This window comes from Oncorhynchus keta, chromosome 4 (assembly GCF_023373465.1).
Source record: "Oncorhynchus keta strain PuntledgeMale-10-30-2019 chromosome 4, Oket_V2, whole genome shotgun sequence".
Taxonomy (NCBI): domain Eukaryota; kingdom Metazoa; phylum Chordata; class Actinopteri; order Salmoniformes; family Salmonidae; genus Oncorhynchus; species Oncorhynchus keta.
The window spans coordinates 34095161-34122862 of NC_068424.1; the positions used below are offsets into that span (position 1 = coordinate 34095161).

Here is a 27702-nt window from a genome sequence, read left to right on the forward strand (position 1 = left end):
AGCTAACACCAGACACAGATGAAGACCTAGCTAGCCAGTAACTAGCTAACACCAGACACAGATGAAGACCTAGCTAGCCAGTAACTAGCTAACACCAGACACAGATGAAGAACTAGCTAGCCAGTAACTAGCTAACACCAGACACAGATGGAAGGGGAAACATATAAATATCTTTGCCATAGATGAATAGGGTAAACTTTTAATTAGATTTTTGCTGACACCCTACAGTCAAAGTAGCAATCTAGCTATATAAACCCTGCCCCTCTACACCAACCAATGTTGGTTACGAGGCCATACTTATTTAAATTAAATAAGAGAATATCATGTTATAATTGGTGTATTAAAAAAGAGAGGTAAGGTGATGTCACCTTAACAATGAATCCGACTTTTGATTTGATTTTAACTGTTTGACATGGTAGATGGGACCAGTGGGTCAAAGATCAAACGTTATCAATGTAGAACTAAAATAAATGTTTCATACTTTGGTCGTCATACAAGTTTCCTTCAAATATAATCACATTTCATGAAAAAAATGATTTTGATGGTTCATGACCTAACTCCTAACCCTAATCTTACCCCCAAGCCTTAGCTAACCATAATCACCTAGCTAAAATTAGCCAAAACAAATGAGAATTCGTAAAATATCATACATTTTGCAAATTAGTAACACATTGTATGAATTGCAATTCGCAACATATTGTTTGAATTGCAATGCGTAACATATCATACAAATGAATACATACCATACGAAATGGAACATATAATGCATTTTACATTTAAGTCATTTAGCAAATGCTCTTAAGTAGTAAGTGTATACATTTTTATATTTTTCCATACTGGTCCCTCATGGGATTTGAACCCAAACCCCCGGCATTGCAAGCACCATACTAATTGGAATGTCCCGGATTTACATGTACTATGTTACGTCTACCCCCGAGTCCAGGTTGGTATTATAGGACTTTCCTTACTAACAATCCTAACAGATCTTAGTCTCCAAGGAGACAGATTGCTTTTCCTGCCAGATATGTTTCACTGCTGCCATGCAATGGCCAATGGCATATAAACACTTGTTTTGTTCTACCCTCTATTCTCTCCCACACACACACACACACACACACACACACACACACACACACACACGCGCGCGCGCGCGCGCGCGCACGCACACACGCACGCACGCACACACACACACAGTCACTGATCACATGGTATTTTGCTTGCAAGTCATTGCAATGAAAAACAAGTTGAGCAAGCGGGCATAATAAAGTAACTGTATGATGATATGATTTCACAACATTGGTTTGGATTTAACCATCTTCTACTCTTCTGAACAGGTCTTTAGTGGCAGAAACGACAATCAGACCAACCATTACAGTGTTTTATAGTCCATTTCCGGCTGCAAGTGAAGTGTATTTGTTAAAAAAACTAAACAAAAACAGTCCCCCCTCCTGGGGTTTTACATTCCTATGAAATAGAATGTCTACATTACCTGTATGCTTTTAATACCAGCTTTGCAGTAGTACCTTTTGACGTCCACATCAATTTCAGTATTTCCAACAAAACTGAAGGGGAAAAAAAAACACAATTATCAGCATCAACAAAAATCACATGAAAGTGTTCATGTACAGTTGGTGTAATTGAATAACAAATAATTAAACCACATGACTTACTACACACAGTACATTCTATGACAAGCCAAAGGCTAAAAATCTGTCCAAAATAGAGATAGTCTGGTCACCTGATCTGTAGGTCCATGATGATCTGACGCTTGTCCACATTCTCTGTGTAAACCTTGACCCCGTTAATCCTCAAAGGCTAAACACAAATACAAGACAAATGACATCACCACCGGGCCTCACGCTTGCGTTTTACCCAGTATGAACTTCGCCACTACTCTGTGACCCTTCCTGGAAGCTATTAAGCAAACACTCCATCCACCACAGTCACGTGAACAGAAAGGGCTTCTAGGGCTTCTATGATCGTGCCCTTTTGCCCTCCAATGGCAAAAGTGCAGCAGTTAGTTGAACAGTTGAAAAACATCCCATAAACAGTAAGCATAATGCAAGGTTCGGTAGAGACTCCTGCTGATAAGTCTTGATGCTCACCTTGTCCCCCATGTCAATCTTGCTGAAACAGAAGGTGCTGAGGTGGGAGTTGGCTCCCTTCACAGCCGGCTCGATAGTCTCGCGGAGCAGCTTCTCTACGAACTGGCAAATATACGGCCACATCTGTCTCACAGTCTGCAGGGCCACAGGGAGGAGAACGGATCAGTGAGTTGACACTGGGCCCACATTCTGACCATCATCCAATGAGTCATAAAAGAACATTTAGGAAGCAGAGTGAATTCACAGAATTCATTCTCCAATATCAGGGCACATATTCAAAAAGTGTCTCAGAGTAGGAGCGTTGATCTAGGATCAGTCTTGCCTTTCCATCATAATGAAATAAGATGGGTGGGACCTTTTTCCTAGATTTAGCGCTCCTTCTCTGAGACTCTATGTGAAAACTGGCCCAGCAATATTCTAAAAGTGATGCGAAGGCATTTCAATTGTCTCATCAGTTCTATAATACTGGTGAAATTCACTATGAAATTTCAATCATCACGTGTTTTATTTCGGTCATGATGTGTAGTAACACAATAAATATTTGATACATAGTTTTTGATACATAGTTTTCATTACCTTATGGAACGGCTTAAAGCGGCAATCTGCAGTTGCTACATCTAATATTGGACTTTTAAATGAAATATATATTATATAACCATTGATTCCATGAAGAATATAACCTGAGCTTAGTTCAACTGTAGTTCCCCATCAGAACCCAAAATCTAAGTTTTATTCCATTGTTTGTAAACAATGAGTGTAAACAAACACTGTATAGCCTCAAAGCATGGTTAAAACTATGATTTGTATCCCATGGATGGTAAGTCCTTCTATCGATAGATCCGTCTAGGAATTTGAGAGCATTTACACTTCTCCAGCCCTATCCCTTCGCTGTTTACCAAAAACAGTGGCACGGTGACCAGATTGCCCTTTTAAGAGACTCTTACATCTGATTGATTTCCTGATTTATGCATAGAGTACGCTGCAAAAATAGAGCAGCTGTGTGGTTCAACCCACGGCAGGGTACAGTACATCCCAGTATATCTATATTTACAGCGCTGCAGTGAGGGAGGGAGGGGCTACAGTACAGATACTGTTCCAGTGGTATCTACACCGCAAAACCCAGCAGGGAAAAAGTAGGTCTTCATCAAAATGGAAGTGGAACATCTGACACACTATGTTCTTTTTGTTGTTGTTGTTCTGTTACCTTATTCAGCCACTCTACTCTTTCTACATCCGGGAAGTTGACCTAAAAGGAAGAAAATGAGACATCAATGGGTCTTGGTATTGTTACTGTTTACATGCTCAAACACTGTTTTATTTTCCCATTTTCAAGTACCAGTACTCATACTGATTCCATCGTAACAACCACATTGTTGCATTGTTATTTTAACTTAAATAGCTGGTGAATATTCTGCCTAGGTTCAGCAGCAGTCTGTCTGCAGCCTGGGTTGTGTCCCAAATAGCAACCTATTCCTATAGTACACTACTTTTGACCAGGGCCCATAGGGCATAGGGTGCCATTTGGGATGCAGTCTGCTTGAACCCTCCTGGCTATTACAAAGACATAACAGTACTGTAGCTATCCACTGAATACTGCACACAGTATGCGCTGTGCATCAGTGGGAGAGCCCTGAGCATACATACTGCCCACACAGCCCACATACTGTACCCACACATGCACACACACACACACACACACACACACACACACACACACACACACACACAACTTTTCATAGGCCTACAATCATTATAGTCTAAAAACAAAACGTTTCTATAGAGGCTGCCACTCGGCCAAGCCTTTTCAGAACAACACAGAGGAAGTGTGCTGTCATGTGTTATCCTCTTGGGAGAGGTGGCACTAGAGGTGTAGCCGTGGCAACAACATTGAATGCGACAGCTACAGGGGGCTGCAATGCTAATTCAGGTTAGAAAAGCGCTGATTCAGCATTAGTGTGACAGCATTGAGGAGCGTAGGCTCAGAAAGTGAGAGGAATGGGAAGTAGGGAGATAAACTGCTGATGGGTTTGACAGATTCAGGCCTAGCGTTTTTACCAGCCACAAGTGTGGCTGTTATGCAATCAGGAGCACTCAAGTTGACAGGCTTTCCATTAACCTGACATATACTGTAAAGCAACCAATTCACAAAATAGCGGGCAGGGGATAGAGCCTTGCGGATACATAATTTACTCAAAGAATAAATTAGGAGTGATATCAAATTACTGGGTAAGTGTCAAGAGGATGGATGTGCATCATGCCTCACAACAGGAATGGATATGTAATTTAAAATCCAGTACTGTCCATTTAAGTGAATTGAATAGAGATGCTGTTATATAACTATAGAAATGCTTTGGAAGCATGATGGAAGCAACTTGCATGTACTGAATAACATTACACACCTAAAACTCCATTAGTGGACATCAATGTATACTATCCCTTTAAGTGACTCAGGGAAAGGATTTACTTGTTTTCCCGAACAGTAGCTAACTTGAGATGGTTGGTGCTTGTGTCTCATAGGAGACAGAATAAGCAGCAGCATCTTACTTTAGTGTAGGCAGTATTAAGCACTGGCCTGACTCACAGCAGATTTATTTCCCAAACAAACAGGAGCAGTCGGGGCATTCACTATTTATGTATGAGAGCACAGCATATTTCTTCCTGTTCTGCTACTTGTCTCTAGGACAAACCTATAGAGCAATGTTTATAGATGATGTGTTACACTGCTGTGTGTACATGATCTACACTTTCCTTTCCACTCACTCAAAGGTACAGTATGTGCACTGAAACTAAGGGCGCAAATGTGGAGATTGCGGACTGTGGATTTCGATTCCAATCAAGAGAGCAGGATTAGAACACATTATACTTGTACTATCTTGACAAGGAGGTGGGCAACTATTACTGTACCTTCGTGTCTATTAGATCATCCTATTGACATAGGGAATAGGTGTATTTCAGTGTGGTGGAAGAGCAACTCTGTCTGAGTGAGTGTATCTCCCAGAGGACAGGACGCTTTTGTATAGCTCCTTGTTTCAGATACCTCCTTCTCCTGCTCCTTCTCTTCAGAAACACAACCCAAGTGTCACATTACAATTTTTTTTAATTAACCTTTATTTTGACAGGGAAGTCACGCTGAGACCAAGGTCTATTTTACAGATGAGCCCTGTAGATACAAAAATATAAATTTCTATACAATAAAAGGAAGTAACACACACGTTAATCGCAAAAATCCACACAATCACACACACGTTTCAGCGTCTCAGTCTGAGTGATCAGCTGGGAGTGTCCAGACTGAGGCAGCTGAGCACCAGCGGTCAGTCTCTCCTTCAGTACCTGAGGCGTGCCTATGGCAGCCTGCCAAGAACAGGGCACAACACAGTGCAGCCAGTCCAGCTCAGTACTGCTAGGCACAGTTTAGCACTGCACAGCACAGTAGTGACTAGTGAATTCTGATGAGAAAGCGGTAATATACCGACTTGCTGAATCGATGCTGCTGGCAGCTCCCTGTGTGGAGCAGCTCTGAGGCAGACATTTAATTTCCCTCTAAATTAAATCCTCTTTCGAGAGACCTTCCGATCTAGTTCATCACACTACCTTCAGCAGGCTTCTATACACATTAAAAGGTGCCCATAAGGACTATTTTTACAGAGCCCTTTGGAAAATTGTGTCTTGGAAACGAAGCCAGCCACAAGGCATGACACAGTGTGACAATGCCAAACATTTAGGATAAAAATAGGGTGAAAATTGGTCATGTAACCCCATGTTTTCCCCTTAACCAAATTAGTAGTCACCTTGTCAGCTGAAAGGGCAGAAGAGACAGACAAAAACTAAAGACTGTCCTAGTTAGACACTTGCTGAGCAACAGATCTCCAGAAGCACAGACATTATAAATAATATTATCTTGTCATCAAGTATATGCCTAGTAGTATATGCCTAGTAGTATATGCCTAGTAGTATATGCCTAGTAGTATATGCCTAGTAGTATATGCCTAGTCTTCAACTTGGTTCAGATGGCATTATTGTATGGTCTATCGTAGGGCCCTAAATTTAGCTAGACTGTTTATGCTTATGCCATCCAGTCTGTTTATGCCATCAGAGTGGTCCTTGTCACTCACTGTCATGCCAATGACAGCACAAACAGATCTGGGACCAGGCTAACAATAAGTGAGGTTAGACTGGGTGCATCTTTCAGGCATAATAATGCATGCAAAGTGTTGTTAGTTACCAGAACAGTGGCACGGGCAATGTGTCTTAAAATAACAGGGTTCCTCTGGGACACGTGTCCCTCCCATCCCGGTGTCCAGTTTACCATTGTGCCATGCTGTATTTGGGGGGCTTAGTCTAATGTCACTGCTGGGGACAGCTGCGTGATCAGAGCTTTACATGTCAACACTGATCAGGTGATGGTTTTCTAAGAAACTAAAAAGTGATTAGTCACGTGCTGTAGCCTACACAATAGGCTTATTTTGGTATTAGAAAAAACACATTCAAACTTTCTGGATAATTATATGACTTCTACATTTGAATATACCAAATGTAGTCGTCATATAATAATCCAGAGTGACTAATTTAATAGTGGGATAGTGAGAATATTGTATGCACAATGACAGTATCCAAGGCACCTTTATAAAGTAATCTTGATCTTACCCATGATGGCAAATCAGAAGATGTCAGACTTTGTTGGACATTTCTCTCCTCTTGTTCAAAGAATGCCAAGGCTCTGTACATTCGGGTGTTCTTGCCTCCTGTGTTTCTCCTCCACCAGAAAAATATCACAAGCCCTATTAGAAGCCAACTAAAACTAAATTCAAAATATCCCAAAACATATATGGGGAAAATGAGCACGAATGTCTTCGTAAACTGAATCCATGTCTTGGTTAGGTCACCCGCAGACGACCCAGACGTGTCATTGCCGATGTCTCCTGGTGGAACGACGTTGGTATTGGGTTCGGCGTGAACATGGCTCGGTACGTTTTGCCCATTCTCCTTTGATCCAGCAGAGCTCCCATTATGTGCATGGGTACCTCGAACAGCCGTCATACTGTCTCTTGACATTCCTTGCTTTGCGCCCACAGTTTTGATGGATTTTAGAGTAAAGACCTAAACCGAGGCTTCTGCTATTCTTTATTAAACTATCACCAATGTTCAACCTCCTGCGCAGAGCGCAAAGACCCTCTATCAACCCCAGATTACGCTCACGTTAGTTCACCCGCATCCAAACCCATTTTGTCCTGCTTGCTTCCCTAATACCGAGTTGAGTTCGTGTAGTCCATTTGCCATAACTACTGCAGTCTCACTCTTCGAACACACGTGCTCATCTCTCAGCGCACGTTCGCGTTCTGTACTCCTTCTCAGGTTAACGTTTTTCGTCATGAATATTATTCTGGAGGCAGTTTTGCACAGTGGTCAATAGCTGGCACAGCCACAAAGTCAGAACATCTGATGTTAAACCAGTAGAGGTTGCTGAGGGGAGGACGGCGCATAATACTAGTTAGGAGAAGTAAATGGAATGACATCAAACACGTGGAAACCATGTGTTTGATGTCTTTTCAGTCCAGCCATTACCATGAGCCCATCCTTCCCAATTAAGGTGTCACCAACCTCCTGTGTGTTAAACCTAACCCTAACCTTAACCACACTGCTAACCCTAATACCTAACAATTAACAATTAATTAATTAATTGACAATGAAGACATTTTAGACATTTTAGTTTTCATACATTTTTACAATATAGCCAATTCTGACTTTGCAGCGGGCCTAAGTGGAAATCACTCAGTTCTGCCTCCAGGTCAAGACTCCTGACAATAAACGTCAACTTCTACTCCATCAGGGAACTGTTGGTCAAGGCAGCTCCATGCGATAGAGGCACAAAATCGCCAGCCTGTGCCGAGCAACTGTAGAGACATGCTCATGTATGGACCACTAAGTGATAATAATAATAATAATTATTATTATTATTATTATTGACAACAGTTATCCTCTTCGTCCATCATCATCTTCGTCACTTTTACTTTAGCCCATCGGTAAGTGGCTTTTCAAAACATAATGCACGAATGACCATCACACCCTCATTCAAAGGTTGACTGAAATAGGTCTGGATCAGGCTTCTAGCAAGTGGTTTGAGAATTATCTGTCAGATAGGACTCCCTGCATAATTTCTGATGGTGTCAAGTTTCCTGGATATTACAAAAGGTGTACCGCAGGCGTCGGTAGTCTCTTTACTATTTACATACATAATACTGGTCTATCTGTTAAAACGTGTAATGTTCATCTGTATGCTGACAACGTTGTTATTTATGTACGTCATAGCCCCAACTGTTGACCAGACTATGTTAGAGCTGCAATGTGACTTTGTCACCTTACAGAAAGCCCTGGTTTGTTTCAAACGTGTACTTGATTGATGTGGGCAAGAATACAAACACGTTGTTATCTAATTCTTGAAAAAATGTTTCAGATGAATTCATATTTATTCATTGGATGCTTCTCCCATCGATTCGCGCCTATAAATATCTGGTCATTTGGATTGACAAAGACTTCATGTTTAAAAAACACATGGATGAACTAGTTAAAAAGCTCAGATTTAAAGTGGGCTTCTTTTTAATAAATATATTTAGCCTCTCCCTAAGAAGCAGATTGTACAGTCAACTTTCCTTTCTTGACTATGGTGATGGCACCTTTTACCAGATTTCAGCAGGCACTACACTTAAATCTTTGGATGCCCTCTACCATAGCGACCTTCACTTTATCACAGGTGACAGTTTTACTCACAACTGCATCCTGTATCAAAAGGTTGGCTGGTCCTCATAAAGTCCCATCATTATTCCCATTTTGTTTACAAAGCTCTACTACACAAGTTTCTAATTTACCTGACTTCGTTGCTAACGAATAAAGAATGAGCTACCAAACACGCTCGCAGGGTTGATTAGCTCTGGCGGTCTCTCTGGTCTCAACCAATTTAGATAAATCCTCCTTTAGTTTTAGTGTCCCCCATTGTAGGAATAAACTACAAAATTCCTTGCATCTTGATTTCCTGGTGCTACTAGGGCTGTTTAGGACTCTGGTATTGAATTAATTTATTGGGGATTGCAATTGTTTCGAGTGATTGTAGTGGTTTATGTGTTGAAATTATGGTGTTGATGTTGTGCTTTGTGGTTATTTTTATTATTCTGGTTTTAATGTTAATGTGTTTACCTGTTCGTGAGAAAATGTTTGTAGGCTACTAATGGCACCATTGGGAATGAGACCCTGGTCTCAATTAGGCTACACTGAATAAATACAAGTTAGTTTTTGTGTGTATATATATATCTATATATGCTATATATATATATATATACACTTTTTTATATATCAGATTTTTTGTGCCTTGTTTGCCAACATTTTTTGTGCCCTGATATTTTGTGCCCTGTTTGCCAACAGTTTGGCATGACAGTTCATAGCCCACAGGCCGAAAGATGTCAATAGTAAGTAACTTCCATTTTACCGTCCAACCGCATTGTATGCAGCACGCAAGACACTGGTGTTCCCCTTGGACCGGTTCGTAGCTAAACACATTATCCAGTCAGGCTACAAATGCATCGCTTTCCTCCTTATTAACTAGATTTAATGGAGAAAATTCTGAAGAAAACGGGGTAAATATGCGTACTTGCTTTATGAAACATCACCATGCTAGAGTGGTTAATGCCACTGAAAGCTAGTCAAGGACGCTTATCGCGTTCAGCCAATTAGGTTGCAGCAGTCTGTTGTTTACCCCTGACAGGACTCAACATCAGGAAGTAGCATTAGCCACAAGCAAGGTACGGTGTATTGATGTGTAATATTGTAATTATTGTTGAAAAATATGTAATATATATATATAATAATACAAAGAAAACAACAAAATAATAAAGAATGTGATTAATCCCCAAAAATAAAATATAAAAATACATATTTTTTATAGTTTTTTTATTTTGCCTTCTCGCCATTAAATCTAGTTAAGCAGGAAATCGACGATTTTGCATCCTGAATGGAGAATATTTTAGGTACGAACCGGTCCACGGGGAATATGAGTGTATTGCCGGCTGCATACAATGCGTTTGGACGGTAAAATGAAACCATAAATACCAGATTAATAACGCCATGTGCTGGTCTTTGCTTTGTTCGGGCCATACAATTTCATAAGAGCAGAAACTGACTAGCACCCGGGCTACACTAAATAAAGCACATTCATGCAGTTTTTAATTTGTTTTAATCTGAATGATGATTATATGGCTTTATACAGACTTGTCAATATAATGGAATTTAGTCATTGTCGAACAGGGTCTGGACTTGCCATGATAAATAGATGCATCTGCTATTGATATATTTGGACTGTGTATCCATGGCGATAAGTTCTTTGCGTCCAGAGAGCTCTTCGATCGGTTGACAATCCTGTTGTCAAGAGAACATGACGCACTCGCCTTAGTTTCAGTCAAGTGCGCTTGCGCAATCGAAATCTGGTGTCAAGGCGCTGAATAATGTCAACACACATTCGTAATCTTTATTTGTGATATAAATTGAATATTTCATGAGGAAGAGACAGACGATATCATGCCTACAGATAAGGTAAAATGGTGACTAAATACATAACAATTTTACACATATATGCGTGCAAATGTAGAGATGGGTAACGTTAGGCTAGCTAATTTAGCTAACTAGCTACATCTCACCCGTACAGTAGTAGTAGCTTGCTAGCTAGCTAACGCCAACGTCCAGTCCAGCCAGGAATAACCTGCTTTAGCTAGCTATCTAACTAACTTAGTAACGTTAGCTATCTATATTGCTAGAGGACAATATACAAGCAAGACTAGTTAACGTTAGTTGATTGGTTATCAAACCAATTGATAACTAACATAGCTAGCTAGCTACATTTATAGCTATGCATCAATATTCTTTGCAGCAAAGTCAGTCTTGGTTATTGCTGTGCTTATTGTCAGTGAGAATAATGATGTATTCCTTGTCTATTATTTAGAAAATAACAAAGGAAGATACATGGAAATCAGATGACCTTAGGAGGCACATAAGGGTAAATTCAGTCACCTGACAAGTGTAGCAAAATGTTTTATGATAAGCTTGCTTCGATTGTATCATGTGCAATGAATAATGTGTCTTGTTGTCAGGGTGGAGGACACGATGAAGAATCTAGCAGCAGCAGGAGGAGAGATGATGAGAGAAGACATAGGACGGGGGAGTCAGTCGAGCGACGCCACAGAGACCCAGAGAGGGAGGCCAGAAGGGAGAGAGAGAAGAACAGAGAGAGAGATGGGACCCGAGAGAGAACAAAACCCAGAGATACAGACAAGGACAGGCATCAAGACAGAAGGATATACGGCTCGAGAGACAGGATGGGCGAAAAGGAGGAGAGAGACAAAGAAAGGAGCAGAGCGCAAGATAGGGTTATTAAAGGCACAGAGAATGTTAAGTACAGGAATGGGGACAGAGACAGTCGGGACAAAATGCATGATAGAGAAGAAAAAGAAAACAGGGATAGGGAAAGGGTAAAGGCCAGAGAAAGGGATACGGAGAGGACAAGGGAGAGGGAAAGAGATGCGCTGAAGAAGAGCGACAGGGATAAAGAGAAGGAGAAAAACAAGGAGAGTGAAACAGGGGAGAGGGACAGGGAGCGAAGGTCTGACAGAGATAGAAAGAGAAATGAGGAGAGGGCGGAGGGAGGGAGAGACAGGGATAGAGAGCATGATCGTGAGAAGAGAGATAGACATAAGGAGAGGGAGTATCTGAAAGAGAGTGAACACTACAAGGACAGATCGCAGAAAGACAAGGAAAGAAAAGAAAGACACACGGACAAAGAGCATTCAGGACAAAAGGAAGAAAGAGGTAAAGTTATCCAGGTGAAAAATATACCTTACTACCTCACTAGTCATCGTATGTCAATACATTGTTATTTTTATTCCAGAATACAGGGAGCAACATAGAAAAGAAAAGGAGGAGAGAGAAAGGAGACACAAAGAGAGAGCACAACACGTAAGCGTATTCAATATTGTCGTTAACATGTTCTTTATTCCCCAAATTAAAAAATAAGGTATCAACAACCCAATGGTCTGACTGGTTCCGCTGGCGTACAGATCTAGGATCAGCATCACCTCCCCCAATCCTAACCTTCTTAACCGTTAGTGGTTAAAATGTAAAACTGATTCAAGATGTAAATGTACGAGCAGAATCCAGGGACAACTTCAACCTACACCCTGGCTCACATCCTGGGGTATATTTTTGTTACAGGATACAGGTGAAAGACGGAGACATGACGGTGATTCCAGAGAAGTGGAGAGTGAGCGAGTGCACAGGGAACGAAAGGGATCGGACAGAGAGATGGAGGGAAAGAGGGATAAACATAGAGAGAGGAGGCACAGAGAAGAAGCAATTCCTGAGAGGGATTCCACTGAACGGACCAGCGCCAAGAAATCATCATCATCATCCTCAGACCTCAGAGTTCACAAGGATAAGAAAGAGACTGTTAAAACTAAGGTTAGTGTCACAAAGTCAATAGTTTATTCAAAGTGCATTTTACTACACAGTTTACATCATAAAAAAGTATAAAAAATAATATAGGAAAAGGGAATATGGAGAAAACAACAAGTGATAAACAGTCCCTCTCCCTTTTCAATAGATGTTCCTCATATATAGTATTTGTGTTTTCATGACTCTTTTTTCCTGTGTATTTCCCCTGTGTGAGCCAGGAAGTAGTGATGCGATCTGAGTCAGCGTGGAGGTCTAGTCAGAAACAATTAAGTGACACAGAGGAGCCCGTAAGACTTCTTTTCATGATGGGGTTTTTCTCATGGCCATATCTATCTACCGTCAATACCTCTGCTAGCATGAGAATAGAGCATGGCTATTTGTTTTGGACCATAGCTGCTTAACACACACCCAATTCAGACCAAGAGCGTTGCATTTTGAATTGGGGTCTGTCAAAATTGACTGAAGCATTTTGTATGTTTCAGTGCATCTAAAATCAGACAAGTTCACAAGCCTTGTCTATAGATATACAGGGTCATTACTTGCAAGCATTTAAAGTTCAATGGGTTCTCACACACAGAATGCGTATAAGCCAATGAAAAGTGTTGATTTACTTGCTTATGACCCAATGCTAAATTGTAGCTCGTCCTATCAGATAGCATGTTAAAAGTTAGCCCTATGCTAACTTCAGCAGGTGGCACTGATTATGATTATACAGTGGGGCAAAAAAGTATTTAGTCAGCCACCAATTGTGCAAGTTCTCCCACTTAAAAAGATTAGAGGCCTGTAATTTTCATCATAGGTACACTTCAACTATGACAGACAAAATGAGAAAAAAAATCCAGAAAATCACATTGTAGGATTTTTTATGAATTTATTTGCAAATTATGGAAAATAAGTATTTGGTCAATAACAAAAGTTTATCTCAACACTTTGTTATATACCCTTTGTTGGCAATGACAGAGGTCAAACGTTTTCTGTAAGTCTTCACAAGGTTTTCACACACTGTTGCTGGTATTTTGGCCCATTCCTCCATGCAGATCTCCTCTAGAGCAGTGATGTTTTGGGGCTTTCAACTCCCTCCAAAGATTTTCTATGGGGTTGAGATCTGGAGACTGGCTAGGCCACTCCAGGACCTTGAAATGCTTCTTACGAAGCCACTCCTTCGTTGCCTGGGTGGTGTGTTTGGGATCATTGTCATGCTGAAAGACCCAGCCACGTTTCATCTTCAATGCCCTTGCTGATGGAAGGGGCCATGTATCTCACGATACATGTCCCCATTCATTCTTTCCTTTACACGGATCAGTCGTCCTGGTCCCTTTGCAGAAAAACAGCCCCAAAACATTATGTTTCCACCCCCATGCTTCACAGTAGGTATGGTGTTCTTTGGATGCAACTCAGCATTCTTTGTCCTCCAAACACGATGAGTTGAGTTTTTACCAAAAAGTGCTATTTTGGTTTGATCTGACCATATGACATTCTCTCAATCTTCTTCTGGATCATCCAAATGCTCTCTAGCAAACTTCAGACGGGCCTGGACATGTACTGGCTTAAGCATGGGGACACGTCTGGCACTGCAGGATTTGAGTCCCTGGCGGCGTAGTGTGTTACTGATGGTAAGCTTTGTTACTTTGGTCCCAGCTCTCTGCAGGTCATTCACTAGGTCCCCCGGTGTGGTTCTGGGATTTTTGCTCACCGTTCTTGTGATCATTTTGACCCCACGGGGTGAGATCTTGCATGGAGCCCCAGATCGAGGGAGATTATCAGTGGTCTTGTATGTCTTCCATTTCCTAATAATTGCTCCCACAGTTGATTTCTTCAAACCAAGCTGCTTACCTATTGCAGATTCAGTCTTCCCAGCCTGGTGCTGGTCTACAATTTTGTTTCTGGTGTCCTTTGACAGCTCTTTGGTCTTGGCCATAGTGGAGTTTGGAGTGTGACTGTTTGAGGTTGTGGACAGGTGTCTTTTATACCGATAACAAGTTCAAACAGGTGCCATTAATACAAGTAACGAGTGGAGGACAGAGGACCCTCTTAAACAATAAGTTACAGGTCTTTGAGAGCCAGAAATCTTGCTTGTTTGTAGGTGACCAAATACTTATTTTCCACCATAATTTGCAAATAAATTCTTAAAAAATCCTACAATGTAATTTTCTGGATTAGTTTCTTCTCATTTTGTCTGTCATAGTTGAAGTGTACCTATGATGAAAATTACAGGCCTCTCTCATCTTTTTAAGTGGGAGAACTTGCACAATTGGTGGCTGTCTCAATACTTTTTTGCCCCACTGTAAGTGCATCAGCCACTTAGAATCGTTGAAGTAGTTGGACGTGTTCCAACACTTCTTCATGGATGGAAGTGTTGTTAACGTACGTAAGTCCAACAGCATGTTCTGATCATCAAAGCAACTCTCACATGTATTTGACTAACTGGTCAAATTACTGTTTGTGTAAAGTGCCTACCACTTAATAATAATAATAATATATGCCATTTAGCAGACGCTTTTATCCAAAGCGACTTACAGTCATGTGTGCATACATTCTACGTATGGGTGGTCCTGGGAATCGAACCCACTACCCTGGCGTTACAAGCGCCATGCTCTACCAACTGAGCTACAGAAGGACTTAATTGTCACAGATTGTGGCAAAGGTTGGCGAGCATCAAGGACCGGCAGTGGACAGTTTTTTTTCCTCAACAAAAATGCTTGCTGCGAGGAGGGGCTATTCAAACCCACAGTTAAATGCACTATAGATTGCGAGTCAACCGCTTTAGCAGTATGTGCCACCGTGAAAATGTTGTTAAACATTAGTAGTAGCCTCGTCAAGGCTGCATCAGTGCAATATTGGCACACAACATTTTGTTACAGAACAAAAGATCAAGTAAACCTTGAATTTGTAGGTTTAAAATATCCCTCCAGTGGCCAGGGTTGACCTATTTTAAGAAATGCCATTGGTTGGTGGATATAAAGATATATTAAGATCTTTCATAGGCTAAAGAAGTTGTGCCAGGTTATAATCAGTACCACCTGTTGAGGTTAGCATAGGGCTAACGTGTTATCTGATTGGACCAGCTACGATTTAGCGTCGCATGCATGTATATCGCCGCTTTTCATTGGCTGATATGCATTTGGTGTGTGAGAACCCATTTAACTTTTAAATGCTTGTTTATGTTAACATGGCCCCACAGTACTATCCAACCTGTTCTAATATTTCTCTTTCATTATTGGCAAATGTTTGCAGTGGCACCTTTTGTTGATGGCTTCATTGCTTTGCTTGCCTTCACATGCAGTGCATTTGGAAAGTATTCAGATCCCTTGACTTACAAGCTACAGCCTTATTCTAAAATGGATGAAATATATATATTTTCTCAAGTCTACACACAATATCCCATAAAGCAAACACAGTTTTTTATAAATTTTTGCAAATGTATAAAAAATATAAACCTGGAATATGACATTTACATAAGTATTCCAACCCTTTACTCAGTACTTTGTTGAAGCACCTTTGGCAGCGATTACAGCCTTGAGTCTTCTTGGATATGACGCTACAAGCTTGGTACATCTGTAATTGGGGAGTTTTTCCCATTCTTCTCTGCAGATCCTCTCAAGCTCTGTCTGCTAGGATGGGGAGCGTTGCTGCACAGCTATTTTCTGGTCTTTCCATAGATGTTCGATCGGGTTCAAGTCCGGGCTCTGGCTGGGCCACCCAAGGACATTCAGAGACTTGTCCTAAAACCATTCCTGCGTTGTCTTGGCTGTGTGCTTAGGGTCGATGTCTTGTTGGAAGGTGAACCTTCGCCCCAGTCTGAGGTCCTGAGTGCTCTGAAGCAGGTTTTCATCAAGGATCTCTCTGTACTTTTCTCGGTTCATCTTTCCCTAGATCCTGACTAGACTCTCTGCCGCTGAAAAACATCCCCACAGCATGATGCTGTCACCACCATGCTTCACCGTAGGGATGTTGCCAGGTTTCCTCCAGACGTGACACTTGGCATTCAGGCCAAAGCGTTCAATCTTTGTTTCATCAGACCAGAGAATCTTGTTTCTCATGGTCAGAGTCCTTTAGGTGCCTTATGGCAAACTCCAAGCGGGCTGTCATTTTCCTTTTACTGAGGAGTGGCTTCCGTCTGGCCGGTCTCCCATAAAGACCTGATTGGTGGAGTGCTGCAGAGATGGGTTGTCCTTCTGGAAGGTTCTCCCATCTCCACAGAGGAACTCTGGAGCTCTGTCAGAGTGACCATCGGGTTCTTGGCCACTTCCCTGACCAAGGCCTTTCTCCCCTGATTACTCAGTTTGGCCGAGTGGCCAGCTCTAGGAAGAGTCTAGGTGGTTCCAAATTTCTCCCGTTTAAGAATCCAAGTGGGCTCCCGAGTGGCGCAGCGGTCTAAGGCACTGCATCTTAGTGCAAGAGGTGTCACTACAGGCCCTCGTTTGATTCCAGGTTGTTTCACATCCGGCCGTGATTGGGAGTCCCATAGGGCGGCGCATAATTGGCCCAGCGTCGTCCGGGTTTGGCCGGGGTAGGCTGTCATTGTAAATGAGAATTTGTTCTTAACTGACTTGCCTAGTTAAACAAAGGTTCAATTTAAAAAATGATGGAGGTCACAATGTTCTTGGGGACCTTCAATGCTGCAGAAATGTTTTGGTACCCTTTCCCAGGTCTGTGCCTCGACACAATCCTGTCTCGGAGCACTACGGACAATTCCTTCGACTTCATGGCTTGGTTTTTGCTTTGACATGCAGTGTCAACTGTGGGACCTTATATAGACCGGTTTGTGCCTTTCCAAATCATGTCCAATCAACTGGATTTACCACAGGTGGACTCCAAGTTGTTGAAACATCTCAAGGATGATTAATGGAAACAGGATGCACCTGAGCTCAATTTAGAGTCTCATAATAAGGTATTTCAGATTTTTATTTTTAATACATTTGCAAAAAAAATATATATTATGGGGTATTGTGTGTAGATTGTTGGGGGTAAAAAAATGTTATTATCAGTTTTATAATAAGGCTGTAACGTAACGACATGTGGAAACAGTCAAGGGGTCTGAATACTTTCCGAATGCACCCATGCTCCAGCTTGTTGCATGGCAACATTCACATGGATATACTATTTCTGTAAATGCTCTGTATATTTGTCTATGTATTTAACTAATAGGGGTGCGTTCAGTTAAAGAACGTCGCAATTATGGTGGCTCAGAGGGTGATTATGTATGGTGTGCTGCACAAGTTTTGTGATTTCAAAAGTTCACACCCGTATTGACTAGGCCACACCCACCAAAAGAGCAAACGTACCTCAAAGGACGAACGGTCAACACCGTTTTGGGAAACGTGTCATGAAGTACAAACCGCAACTTAGCAAATGTTGAACCAAACTGAATGCACCGCAGGTCTCGCATGAAGTTACAAGCTATTGACTGAAATGAATTGCATCTGAAAATAATTGCATCTGAAATGAACTGCATCTGTAGGTGGAAATCGCGGAGGCCCCAGCTGAGGACCGTGGCTATGATGAAGCTCAGGACTATGAAGAGGACTTTGAGGTGAGACGAGTCAAAGCCTATAGAGGGTGAATTTTCTTAGTAACTACATTTGTATTTCAGTTTTTTTCTTTTGTTTCATTATATATCACGCATGCTCTAAATGGATTGCTTTTCCAGAAAATGGTGAGTGATTAAATGTTTTCAAGCACTGACAATCAACAATGGTAGATGGTAGTTACACGTGTTACTAGTTGTTACAACACCATTATAAGAGCAACTTAAAACTTTATTTTTTATTTTTTTATCTCTCCAAAGGATTATGAGGAGGATTTTGAGGATGTGGATGACAGCGAGGGAGAGGATGAAAAGCAGACACGCAGCCATGAAGAGAGAGAAGCGAGGGAGGAAATTAGTTCACAGAGGAGGGAGGAGATCGAGGCCATTCAGAGAGCCATGGATGAGGAGAACGAGAGAGTCCAGCCCAGGCTAAGCACAGAGGAGGACGACAGACCCAAAAGGTCAAGAGGTATGGTAAATGCTCAACAATACTCGGTCGTAGTCAAGAGTGCGTACCATAGCAAAACGTTTTCGAATGGAAAACCAAAAAATATTGTTTCTTATTGGATCATTCTGGTAGGTCGCTCCCCGTTTCAGCCCGTTTGGTTGATACGACCCTGGTATGAAAAATAAAGACTTGTTTATTATTTAGGACTGTCTTTTAGGACAAATTGTACGAAGCCTGTTTGAATAACGAAAACATTTCTTGGCCATAGATTCTGAAACGCCTCAAAGTAAAGTTTCACAGCCCGGGAGGTTCATGGACTTTGTCGCTGCGAAGCATCGTGAGGTCAGCAAAAAGGTTGCCAGCAAACAGAAGTAAGTCTAATGGAACTAACTGTGAGTGTGATTAATTTGAGAGGGAAATGCGGTTAAAATTGATAGATTCAGAGCCCTACTGTAAACCCTGTGAGTCAACTGATGTGAAGAGTACATTCAGCAACGCTTGGAGGACAGTGGAAGTTTACAATAAGGCTTTTTTATTGTTATTAGGGGTTCACAGTGAAGCTTTGAAACCTATTGTTATTCTCTGAATTGATAGATTTATTCCCACTTTACATGGTCAAATATCTCAATTATTTGCCACACAGAAACTAGAGGCCATGAGTAACTTCATCAAAAATAATGGCACCGATTGGCCTACAGGTGGCACTGTTATAAGCAGTCTCACTTAAACCCTTATGTCCGTCACCCCAGTTTGACTTAGAAACTTGAAAGCCAAGGTTCACAACCAATGTTCCTTCTAAACTGTACACTGGCACGCAGCTCCCATTAGTTAACACTATCAACATTTCCCTTTACTGTGGGAATTGTGATCGAGTCAACGCAATATTAGCCACTTTCAATGCAACATCCCGAAACAAAACTAACTATGCAAGACTTAGTATGCAAAACGAACTATGCAAGAGAGCGCATTGGAATAGGATTCTATTGCATTGACAGGCACGACTCAGGCCCATACTCAACACATACCGGTGCGCCATAACCAATCAGAGCTGCAGTAGGCCTATATGCAAATAGACCGTTGCCATATATGGATTTGTGCCATTCACTATGAGCTGGATTATTAGCGCTTGTTTTGAGATCAAAGCTTGAGCTGCGGATAGCCACGTGTGCACATTTGTTTATATTCTTTGCTAGTTAGTGAGTTATTAGTCCAGTTATAGCTCATTTGTAGTCAGAAATGTGTGAGTGATTCCTTCCTACAAGAGCACAAAACGTGTACATGCATCTAGCCATCTTTTGAAAAGGGAATCGGGTAAAGCGCTTTCTTTTATGTCTTAAAGGGGCAGTTGTGTATTTTGACACCGGCTTGAATAAGCTAAGTACCTAATAGGCAGAGGGTAGAATAATTTTTCTGATTTTCTGTAATAATTGTATGGGAATAATAAATGCATTTTATTTTGTAAAGTGGTTTCTTGCATCAAACAACACAACAAAACAAAACATTCAGTCACCTCTTTGTCTGAAAGACAAGTGGATAAACAGGTTAATGTCAAACCCTGCGTGTTTTTTTTTTCAAAAGTCTCATGGAATGGAGATCTACATTGAACACCACACATTGGCTGCTACTGTAGGCAGATCGAACTGCTATTTCCACGTTAAAATGTTATGTGATGCATTTTCACTATTGTTTTTCATGGTAGGCCTACATTATGATCAAATAGCCACAGTAGAGCCTGATTGGCCACTGTTAAAACAATAAATTAAAGCCTTACAGCCTCAGTGTTCACAGTAAACGCGTCTCGGAAGTTGCACAGAGATTTCACAAGGTTCAGGTTTGCGATCAGCAGAAAAATATCAGAGGGAACATTGGACACGACCCCATGTGGGGTTGTCTGATTTGAAAATTAAGTTGAGAGATAATCTGAAATAAAAAAAACAGTTGTGGTTTCTGTTTTATTCCTACAAATGTGTCTCTTGAACAGTTTAAGCTACAACATATTATGACCTCGTCACTGAAAGATAAGACTCTCGGTTATGTGTCTTCTGTCTCCCTAAAGCCTAGCAGGCTTTAGAACAGAGTAATTGGAACAGAGGGCACTAAAATTAGACTGGGGGGAAAAAGAACATCATCAATAATGATATTTTCTACACAGAATATCATACAAAATTATTGCCTGATGATCTGAAATTCCTATTACCTTTCTGATGCATTTTAGTCACATCAAACCATAATTTCTTCTAATTGAAATACTGTCAAAAGTACTGTCAAGACTTATTTAAAAAAATATATATATATATATAAAAATTAAAAAGTGAACATTGACCTTTGATTACATAACTTTTTTTACATGGTAGGGTTGCAATTTTTAAAAATATATATTAAGCTAAGGGATTGGTGAAAAGATGGCGGAGTTATATCATAAATCCTAGGTGTCCATTTAAACCACTGTAAATCAAACTCCACAATGGCCTATCAATTTGGACGTCCATAAGATGAACCGCAAGAACAAGGAAACTATATATAATAAAATACATCTTTGCATATTTAACACTAATGCTCAAAATCATCTGTGTTCATCTTCTCATGAACCATGAGTCAGATTGATGCCAGATTTGGTATATAGACTCAATGAATTAGCCTCTAATGAATTTGAGGAGGATTAGTTTCCGCATTCTATGTCGGCCACAGTACACCGCTAGATGGCACTATGTCACACCAGGGCTATAAGAACTGAACAGATGGACGAGGGGCCGTGAAGTATGGTACGCACAGCTTATGTATATGTCCTTTAGAAACTGTGTGAATATAAAGCCACTGCAACCTTAGATGGCTGCACCAGACCAGTTAGTGGCACTATAGATGTCATTGGCACCGGTGGCAACACAGGATACTAGAGCAATAAATATTGATCAAGTGGACTTTGTTTCATGCAAATGAATGTTAGATTTAAATGATCTGGACAAACAATGTGAAATATTGTGATTAGTATTTCTGTATAATCGCATATTGTTGGTCTGAACGTAGTGAAAAGTGGATATTTTATTCAGCGTATTACAGCTGTGAGAGTGTATTGCGGTATTTTGTTATGCTAGTGTCGAGTGTAGCAACTGAGATTTAAACCATTTTACACAAACAGATTTGACCCGGGAATTGGTAAATAAACTCAATTACATGAAGTAATGACTTTTAATAATGACTACCTGCTGCATTGAAAGGTGACCAACCTACAGCACTAGACTAAACGTCACTTGCGTCATCAATGTGATATTGAGAGATAAACATAGTAATGCTTTCACTGATTGCACATAAAGGAAGATTGCTCCTACAGGATGGGAGTGCTTGCTTTGTTACCCAACTGATCTTGTGTCCTTTCTGTCATCCTGTGAACCCCGTTCGTTGCTGATCGCAGCTATATTGGTTCTTTATTGTTAAAGAAGCACTTTTATCAACTTCCACTATCCGCCAAGAGTTGCTGAATTTCCCCTTAATTTCAATTTTTGCTCCTCAATTCATTGCGCCTTGGTTGGAGAGTGAGATAGCTGTTGTGTTTCCTTGTTTCCTAAACCCGCTATATAATATCTCCTACTCTCTGTATGTGATATGGGCCCACCCCAGGAAACGCAGTACAGAGCTGCTTCGCCTGATCGACCTGGACTACTCCATCACCTTCTCCCTCCTGGATCTGCCCCCTGTCAATGAATATGACATGTACATCAAAAACTTTGGAACAACAAACACAAAACAGGTTTGCCTATGCTTAACAGACCTGGGTACAAATACTATTCGAAATCATTTCAAATACTTTATTTGGGCTTCATTGAGCTTGCCTGGCGCAAAGGAACCAATAGAATAGTTTCAAATAGTGCAAACGCCACCCGTCTGGTACTCCAGACAGGCTACCGTAAAACTCTAAAAGTATTTGAAAGATTTCAAATAGTATCTGAACCCTGGTCTGCTCGTCAATGACATCGTTGTGGCAGTAAGCTTGCTTGTCTTTTTATTCATATCAATGTGATAAACCCAATGCATCCTCACTTTCCAGGCTTACGTCCAGTGCAACGAGGACAATACTGATCGCGACATTCAAACGGAGGAGATCGAGATGAGCGAGAAGTGGACACAGCATCCTGCGGAGAGGAACGTAGGCTGTGGAGGTGAGGAAACGTGCACTGTGATCTGTATTCTATCAAATCTATGACTACATCCAAAATAGTACCCTACTCCCTTTATAGGGCACTACGGTTGACCAGAGCAAGTAGTGCACTATGTAGGGAATGTGCTGCCATTTGGAATGTGTTTTATTCCCACGCTGCAACAGGTCCTAAACTTTCCCACGAGGCGTCTGATGAATCTGTGACCAAACTGAGCATCGATTCACAGCGCCTAGCAACATTTCTGCGCTCAGCTTCACAGGTATAGCCTATGATGCTACATTTTTCTTCGAATCAAAGTAACCTTTTTGTCGTCACTATATTGCAAAATTTTCCCTCTTCTTGCCGTTACTAGTGCTTTGTGCTCTCTGATTTGCTGTTATTATTAGGTGGTTGCGGTACTGTTGGAAGAGGATAGGGCTGAGAAGCAATCACTGAAGAAGCTGAGGACTCAAGCAGACACTCTCTCTTTCAGCGACGGGTGTTTACAGCTCAATACCAAGCTTCCATTTCTATATGGCAAGTTACCTGACACCCAGTTATAATGTTCGTACTTTGTGTTCAGCCATTCACATAGCTGTCATTGCAGTGTAGAACAGTCCCTAATTAGCTCATGCCATGCACTTTCAGCAACTTGGGTCTTGCCACTGTCCTGAACTGAAGGTCTGGCCCATGTTCCCAAAGGCAGCACCCATAACAACCAATGCTATTTTTGCCATGTTTGTATATAAGCTAGTTTGTCTCGGTCCTATTGTTTTCCCTGCTCGCAGGTCGTCAGATCAGCCTGGTTCAATTCTCCCAGGTGCAGAGGCAGACCATGCTGTCCGTGCACAACCCCTCAGCCAAGCCCAGCGCCGTGCGGCTCGATAGCAAGACCATCATCTGTATCTGGAACATCTGGGAGCCCTCCCGCCCACAGAAGATTCTTGTCTACGAGTCCGAGGTGCCACTAAACCACTGCAACTCAGAGAGTTGTTTTAGATGGGGTTTCCCAAAATTCCCAGGTTTTCCAGAAATCCCTTTTTGGAAGATTCCCGGAATAAGCAGGGAACCGCAACCAGGATTTCTGGGAAATCTGAGAATTTGAGGGCATTTACTGGAATTATGCGACCCTATTTGAAGCTTTGGTTTAGGATTTGATGGGCGTTATCAACGAGTATGTGTTTGAAGGTTGGCATCAGCATTAGTGGAAACAAGACTACAACTCTCTGATTTTACCCTTCAGGTGCAATGCTGCTGCTTCAGCCCTGGTAAAGCCACGCTGGTGTTTGCGGGCACGTCCGTGGGTTCTGTAGTCTTGTGGGACTTGAGGGAGCACGCCAGTGCCCATTACACTTTAAGAATAGGGGAGAACGACTGGACTCTCCGCCACCCAACCTTCTCCACAGGTCAGCAATCAAAAGATTTTTCCTCTGGCTCCGTTATTTTTCCAAGTTTCATGCTTTTATGAAAAGTTTGAGTTTTTTTTTGCGCCGGGACTACTCATCTCTTTCTGTTTATTATTGTATTGCATGTACAATATACATCAAGGCAGGCATTTTGATTTGGATGACACCCATATGAAAATACTTAATCTACTCTTTAATATGTACTCTTAAGAATATCTTCTTGAACCGAGAGAGATGCGTATCAACTCCTAGTTTCCAGGAGCGTCATCTCCTGCTTTTGAGTAGGTTAATGTCACCTCCTCTGTCACCCTGTCATCAGATGCCGTGCTGGCAGCGTCGGGCCACATGTCCTCAGTGAGCTCTGTGGAGGCCGTCCCTGCCACCGTGGCTGAGGGCCTGAGGCCAGAGCTTCCCCTTTTGGCTTCTGACGAAGGTACTCCAACTGGACTTGGTGTGCCTCCCAATTATATCTTCTTTTTCCTGAAGTGTGCATTCGTTTACTACTTTCCCCAAGTCTAAAAGCTTTGGATTGGTGCAGGCAGGGGCTAGTTGGAGTTTTCACCATATTTCTTATACCAGCCATTTTCTTTTAAATCTGTGAAGGGAAGTAAACAAGTGCACACTTTGGGAGTAAGGAAAGAGAATTGGGACATTGGTCTATGAGAAACACACAATTATAGTAGCATTTGTTTTATTTATGGTGAGCTAAAGTCTTCCTTTAATTTCAAACTTAGAGTCATCAGGATTGTCATTCCAGTTGGCTTCTCTTGATGGAAATGGGGTTCTGAATCTATGGGTAAGTGTCTTTAGTATGCTACAACGCCGCCCCATGCTTTTGCATCACTACTATAACTGCTTATACACTAACTGTATAACTAGTCATCTTGAATTATTGGATTGGTCTGTTTACTAACCGCACAGACGGGTCATTATTGAAGTGTCCTTCTGCAATGCTGTTGTCACCATCTCTGTCCCACAGGTGGTACTGGAGCTCCCTAAAGCCAACGACGCCGGCTCGCACACAGACCTGGGTGAGTCAGTCACGTTTAACATGTTTCCTCCATTACTTTCAATGTTTATTTTTTTTTCTCTCCCACTCAATTGACCCTGGCTGTTTCTCTTGCAGGGCTCCGGCCTGGGGGCAAAGTGAAACTGCTCCACAGCTCCACAGTCCTCACCACCAGCGAGAGGTGAGACGTACAGATATTCAATTCATCACTGCCAGTCAGTGGGCCAAAAATAACCACAACGTGGGCCCCGCGGTACACAACAAGCTTGTTTTTACATGTCGCACGGACAGTTGTTGTTGTTGTCAGCTGACCAGACTGATATGATTCAGTGGTCAAATATGTATCTGTTAACGTGCAGCTGGTGTCGTGTCTTTTTGCCTGGAATCTCGTGACCTAGTGATACGACTGGGTATTTATTTCAGTCTGTCTCTTTCTCTCTCTCTCTCTCCAGGTCTTTGACGCGAGACGCTAAGAAAACAACACCGTTACAGACACTGCTGTTAAAATTTCTGCCTTCTGATTCCAACCATTTTTTCATTGGCACAAATATGGTGAGCAGTATCAAATCAATGAACCATCTTCTCTCTCTGTTTCACTGTTTGCCATTTTAGACATCCTGGATATGACTAACGTTGTGGATGCGTCTCAAAATCGTGTTTTTAAAAAAGTAGTGCACTGTATAGGGAATAGTGTGCCGTTTGAGACGCATCCCATCCAGTATGTCCAGGATCATGTGGACAGAATAAACAGAAGTCACACTGTGTCGTATGGTATGTATTGGGCAATGTGTGTTGTTCATAGGGTCTTGTGAACCATGGGACCAGTCACGGGTTAAAGGCTCCTCCAAAGTTCTACAGGCCTCAGGTGGTTGGATTCAGACCCGTTGATGTCGCCTCCATCGACTTTTCTCCCTTCGGAGAACCCATATTCCTGGTGAGATCAGTGCTGTTGAGATTGATGTATCTGAGATTCATGTTGTGTGCGTTTGTGCATGCTCGTGTGTATGTGAATGTTTTACGTATGATCTGTGTGTGTGCTTCTCTGTGTTCCAGGTGGGCTGTGGGGATGGCAGTGTCAGACTACACACAGTGCTGAGTGAGCAGCCTCTGATGGAGTGGACCAGCAGTACAGCAGGGCAGCCGGTGGTGTCAGTACAGTGGGCCCAGACCAGGCCAACAGTCTTCTGTGTTCTGGATGCTGCCTCCTACCTTCACATATGGGACCTGCTGGAGAAAGACTTTGAGCCTGTGATCACTGAAAAGATTGATGCTGACAGGTAATTAATAATGACTTATTTTTTTCTTCTTCTTTTTTGCACACACAAAAAACTCTCAATTACAAAATTATTGAATTATGTATTTCAATGTTTGTCAGACGATGGCCCAAGACACAAAATGAAAGCATGCGGAGGGTTCTGTGTAAATAACAACGGATTAGTATGGAAACAACAGATTAGTATGGAAACAACAAAGTGCAGATGTCATTTGTATAAATACTTCATAACTAATGAAAAGCAGAATGCAGATAAATGGATTTTAGCTGGATGAAATATGAGTGATGTATCCCCCAGTTAGTGATTGGGGGAAGGTTTTAAAAAAAAAAAATATTCGCACATCAATAATACATTTTTATAGTGCCTGGTTCATCTTCCTGTTTCTTTCTCCTCAGGGTAACAGCCATGGCTGTTTTTGGTGACCCTGCAAAGCAGAACACCTATTCAGGAATATCACTGGCAACACAGTCGGGGAAGATAGAAATGCAGTATTTCAGCAAGAGATTGACAGTGCCTGAATCTGCTGACCTGGAGAAACTACAGATCATGATGCAGGAGGCCTTTTGAAGTTATATGTCAGGAGTGTATTCATTTGTGCAAACTGTTTAAAACGTTTTTTTTTGTGTTTTTTTTTTACTGAAAGTTTTTGCAATGAGTCATAGGGAGTCATAACATATCACTAGTGTTTCTTATTGGACAAATTCAGTTAGTCCCTCCCCGTTTGCTTCCGTTTGGTTCCTAGTGGATACAACCCAGGGGGCTCACTGTGTTGGATCAAATTTGTTCATCCCAGTCATCTCTAGATCAGTAAAGAGATCAACTTCAGAATGTAAGCAGATATAAATGGACTATATATTTCTATTACATTCCACATTCAGTTATTTTGTGTATTTGTTATTCTAAATACAGTAGATGCCATAGTGGCATGATATTGAAATACAATATTGGAATAAAAATAGCTTTGTTTGTGCTTATTTACAAATGAACAACTTTTGCATTTGCATACCGACAATGTCTGTTCTGTGTGTTTTATAGAAAATAAAAAAATGGATTTGGTGTTTTCTTCCCATCCAAATTACTCAAAGTGTGACACCAAACATTCAGGGCTAAGCAACATGGTGAATGAATAGATGCTACTTTTCATTTTATTGATGTGATGTTAATACAATAACAAACAGTATTTTCTCTATGAAAGAACTATCATTTTTCAAGATTTTTGTTACTTCATTAAATAAAGTATCTCATGTATTTCTCTTGTCTTTTTTTATGATTCTCTATGCCCTGGTTTGCAAAAGGTTTTTCTGTGTGT

General features: G+C 41.4%; 2 protein-coding genes across 10 annotated transcripts in view; one reads left to right on the plus strand and one right to left on the minus strand.

Annotated features, from left to right (window-relative positions):
• Positions 1–7621, minus strand: part of esyt2b (extended synaptotagmin-like protein 2b) — a 47931-nt gene extending 40310 nt beyond the window's left edge. For all 3 annotated transcript variants that reach the window (XM_035760662.2, XM_035760652.2, XM_035760644.2), the window contains exons 1-5: positions 6750–7621; positions 3310–3351; positions 2106–2240; positions 1739–1815; positions 1490–1562 (exon numbers count right to left, since the gene is read on the minus strand). In XM_035760662.2, the coding sequence (XP_035616555.1) occupies positions 1490–1562; positions 1739–1815; positions 2106–2240; positions 3310–3351; positions 6750–7157 (735 nt within the window). In that variant the 5' untranslated portion in view covers positions 7158–7621. The remainder of the gene's footprint in view (positions 1–1489; positions 1563–1738; positions 1816–2105; positions 2241–3309; positions 3352–6749) is intronic.
• Positions 7622–8054: 433 nt separating this feature from the next.
• dync2i1 (dynein 2 intermediate chain 1) lies at positions 8055–27641 on the plus strand. Of its 7 annotated transcripts, none has more exons than XM_052506517.1 (23): positions 8055–8125; positions 11089–11142; positions 11237–11951; positions 12031–12098; positions 12354–12599; positions 12812–12880; positions 18055–18126; positions 18382–18592; positions 18840–18942; positions 22187–22316; positions 22614–22725; positions 22890–22984; positions 23112–23241; positions 23493–23665; positions 23948–24110; positions 24430–24543; positions 24845–24906; positions 25090–25141; positions 25237–25300; positions 25572–25671; positions 25922–26053; positions 26173–26396; positions 26789–27641. In XM_052506517.1, exons 3-23 carry the CDS (start codon positions 11462–11464, stop codon positions 26958–26960), a joined length of 2982 nt encoding a protein of 993 aa, XP_052362477.1. In that variant the 5' UTR covers positions 8055–8125; positions 11089–11142; positions 11237–11461; the 3' UTR covers positions 26961–27641. The 7 variants fall into 7 exon arrangements, with proteins under 7 accessions (XP_052362477.1, XP_052362451.1, XP_052362467.1 ...); XM_052506491.1 differs by lacking the exon at positions 8055–8125 and adding an exon at positions 9539–9562; XM_052506507.1 differs by lacking the exon at positions 8055–8125 and adding an exon at positions 9723–9895.
• The last annotated feature ends 61 nt before the right edge of the window (positions 27642–27702 follow it).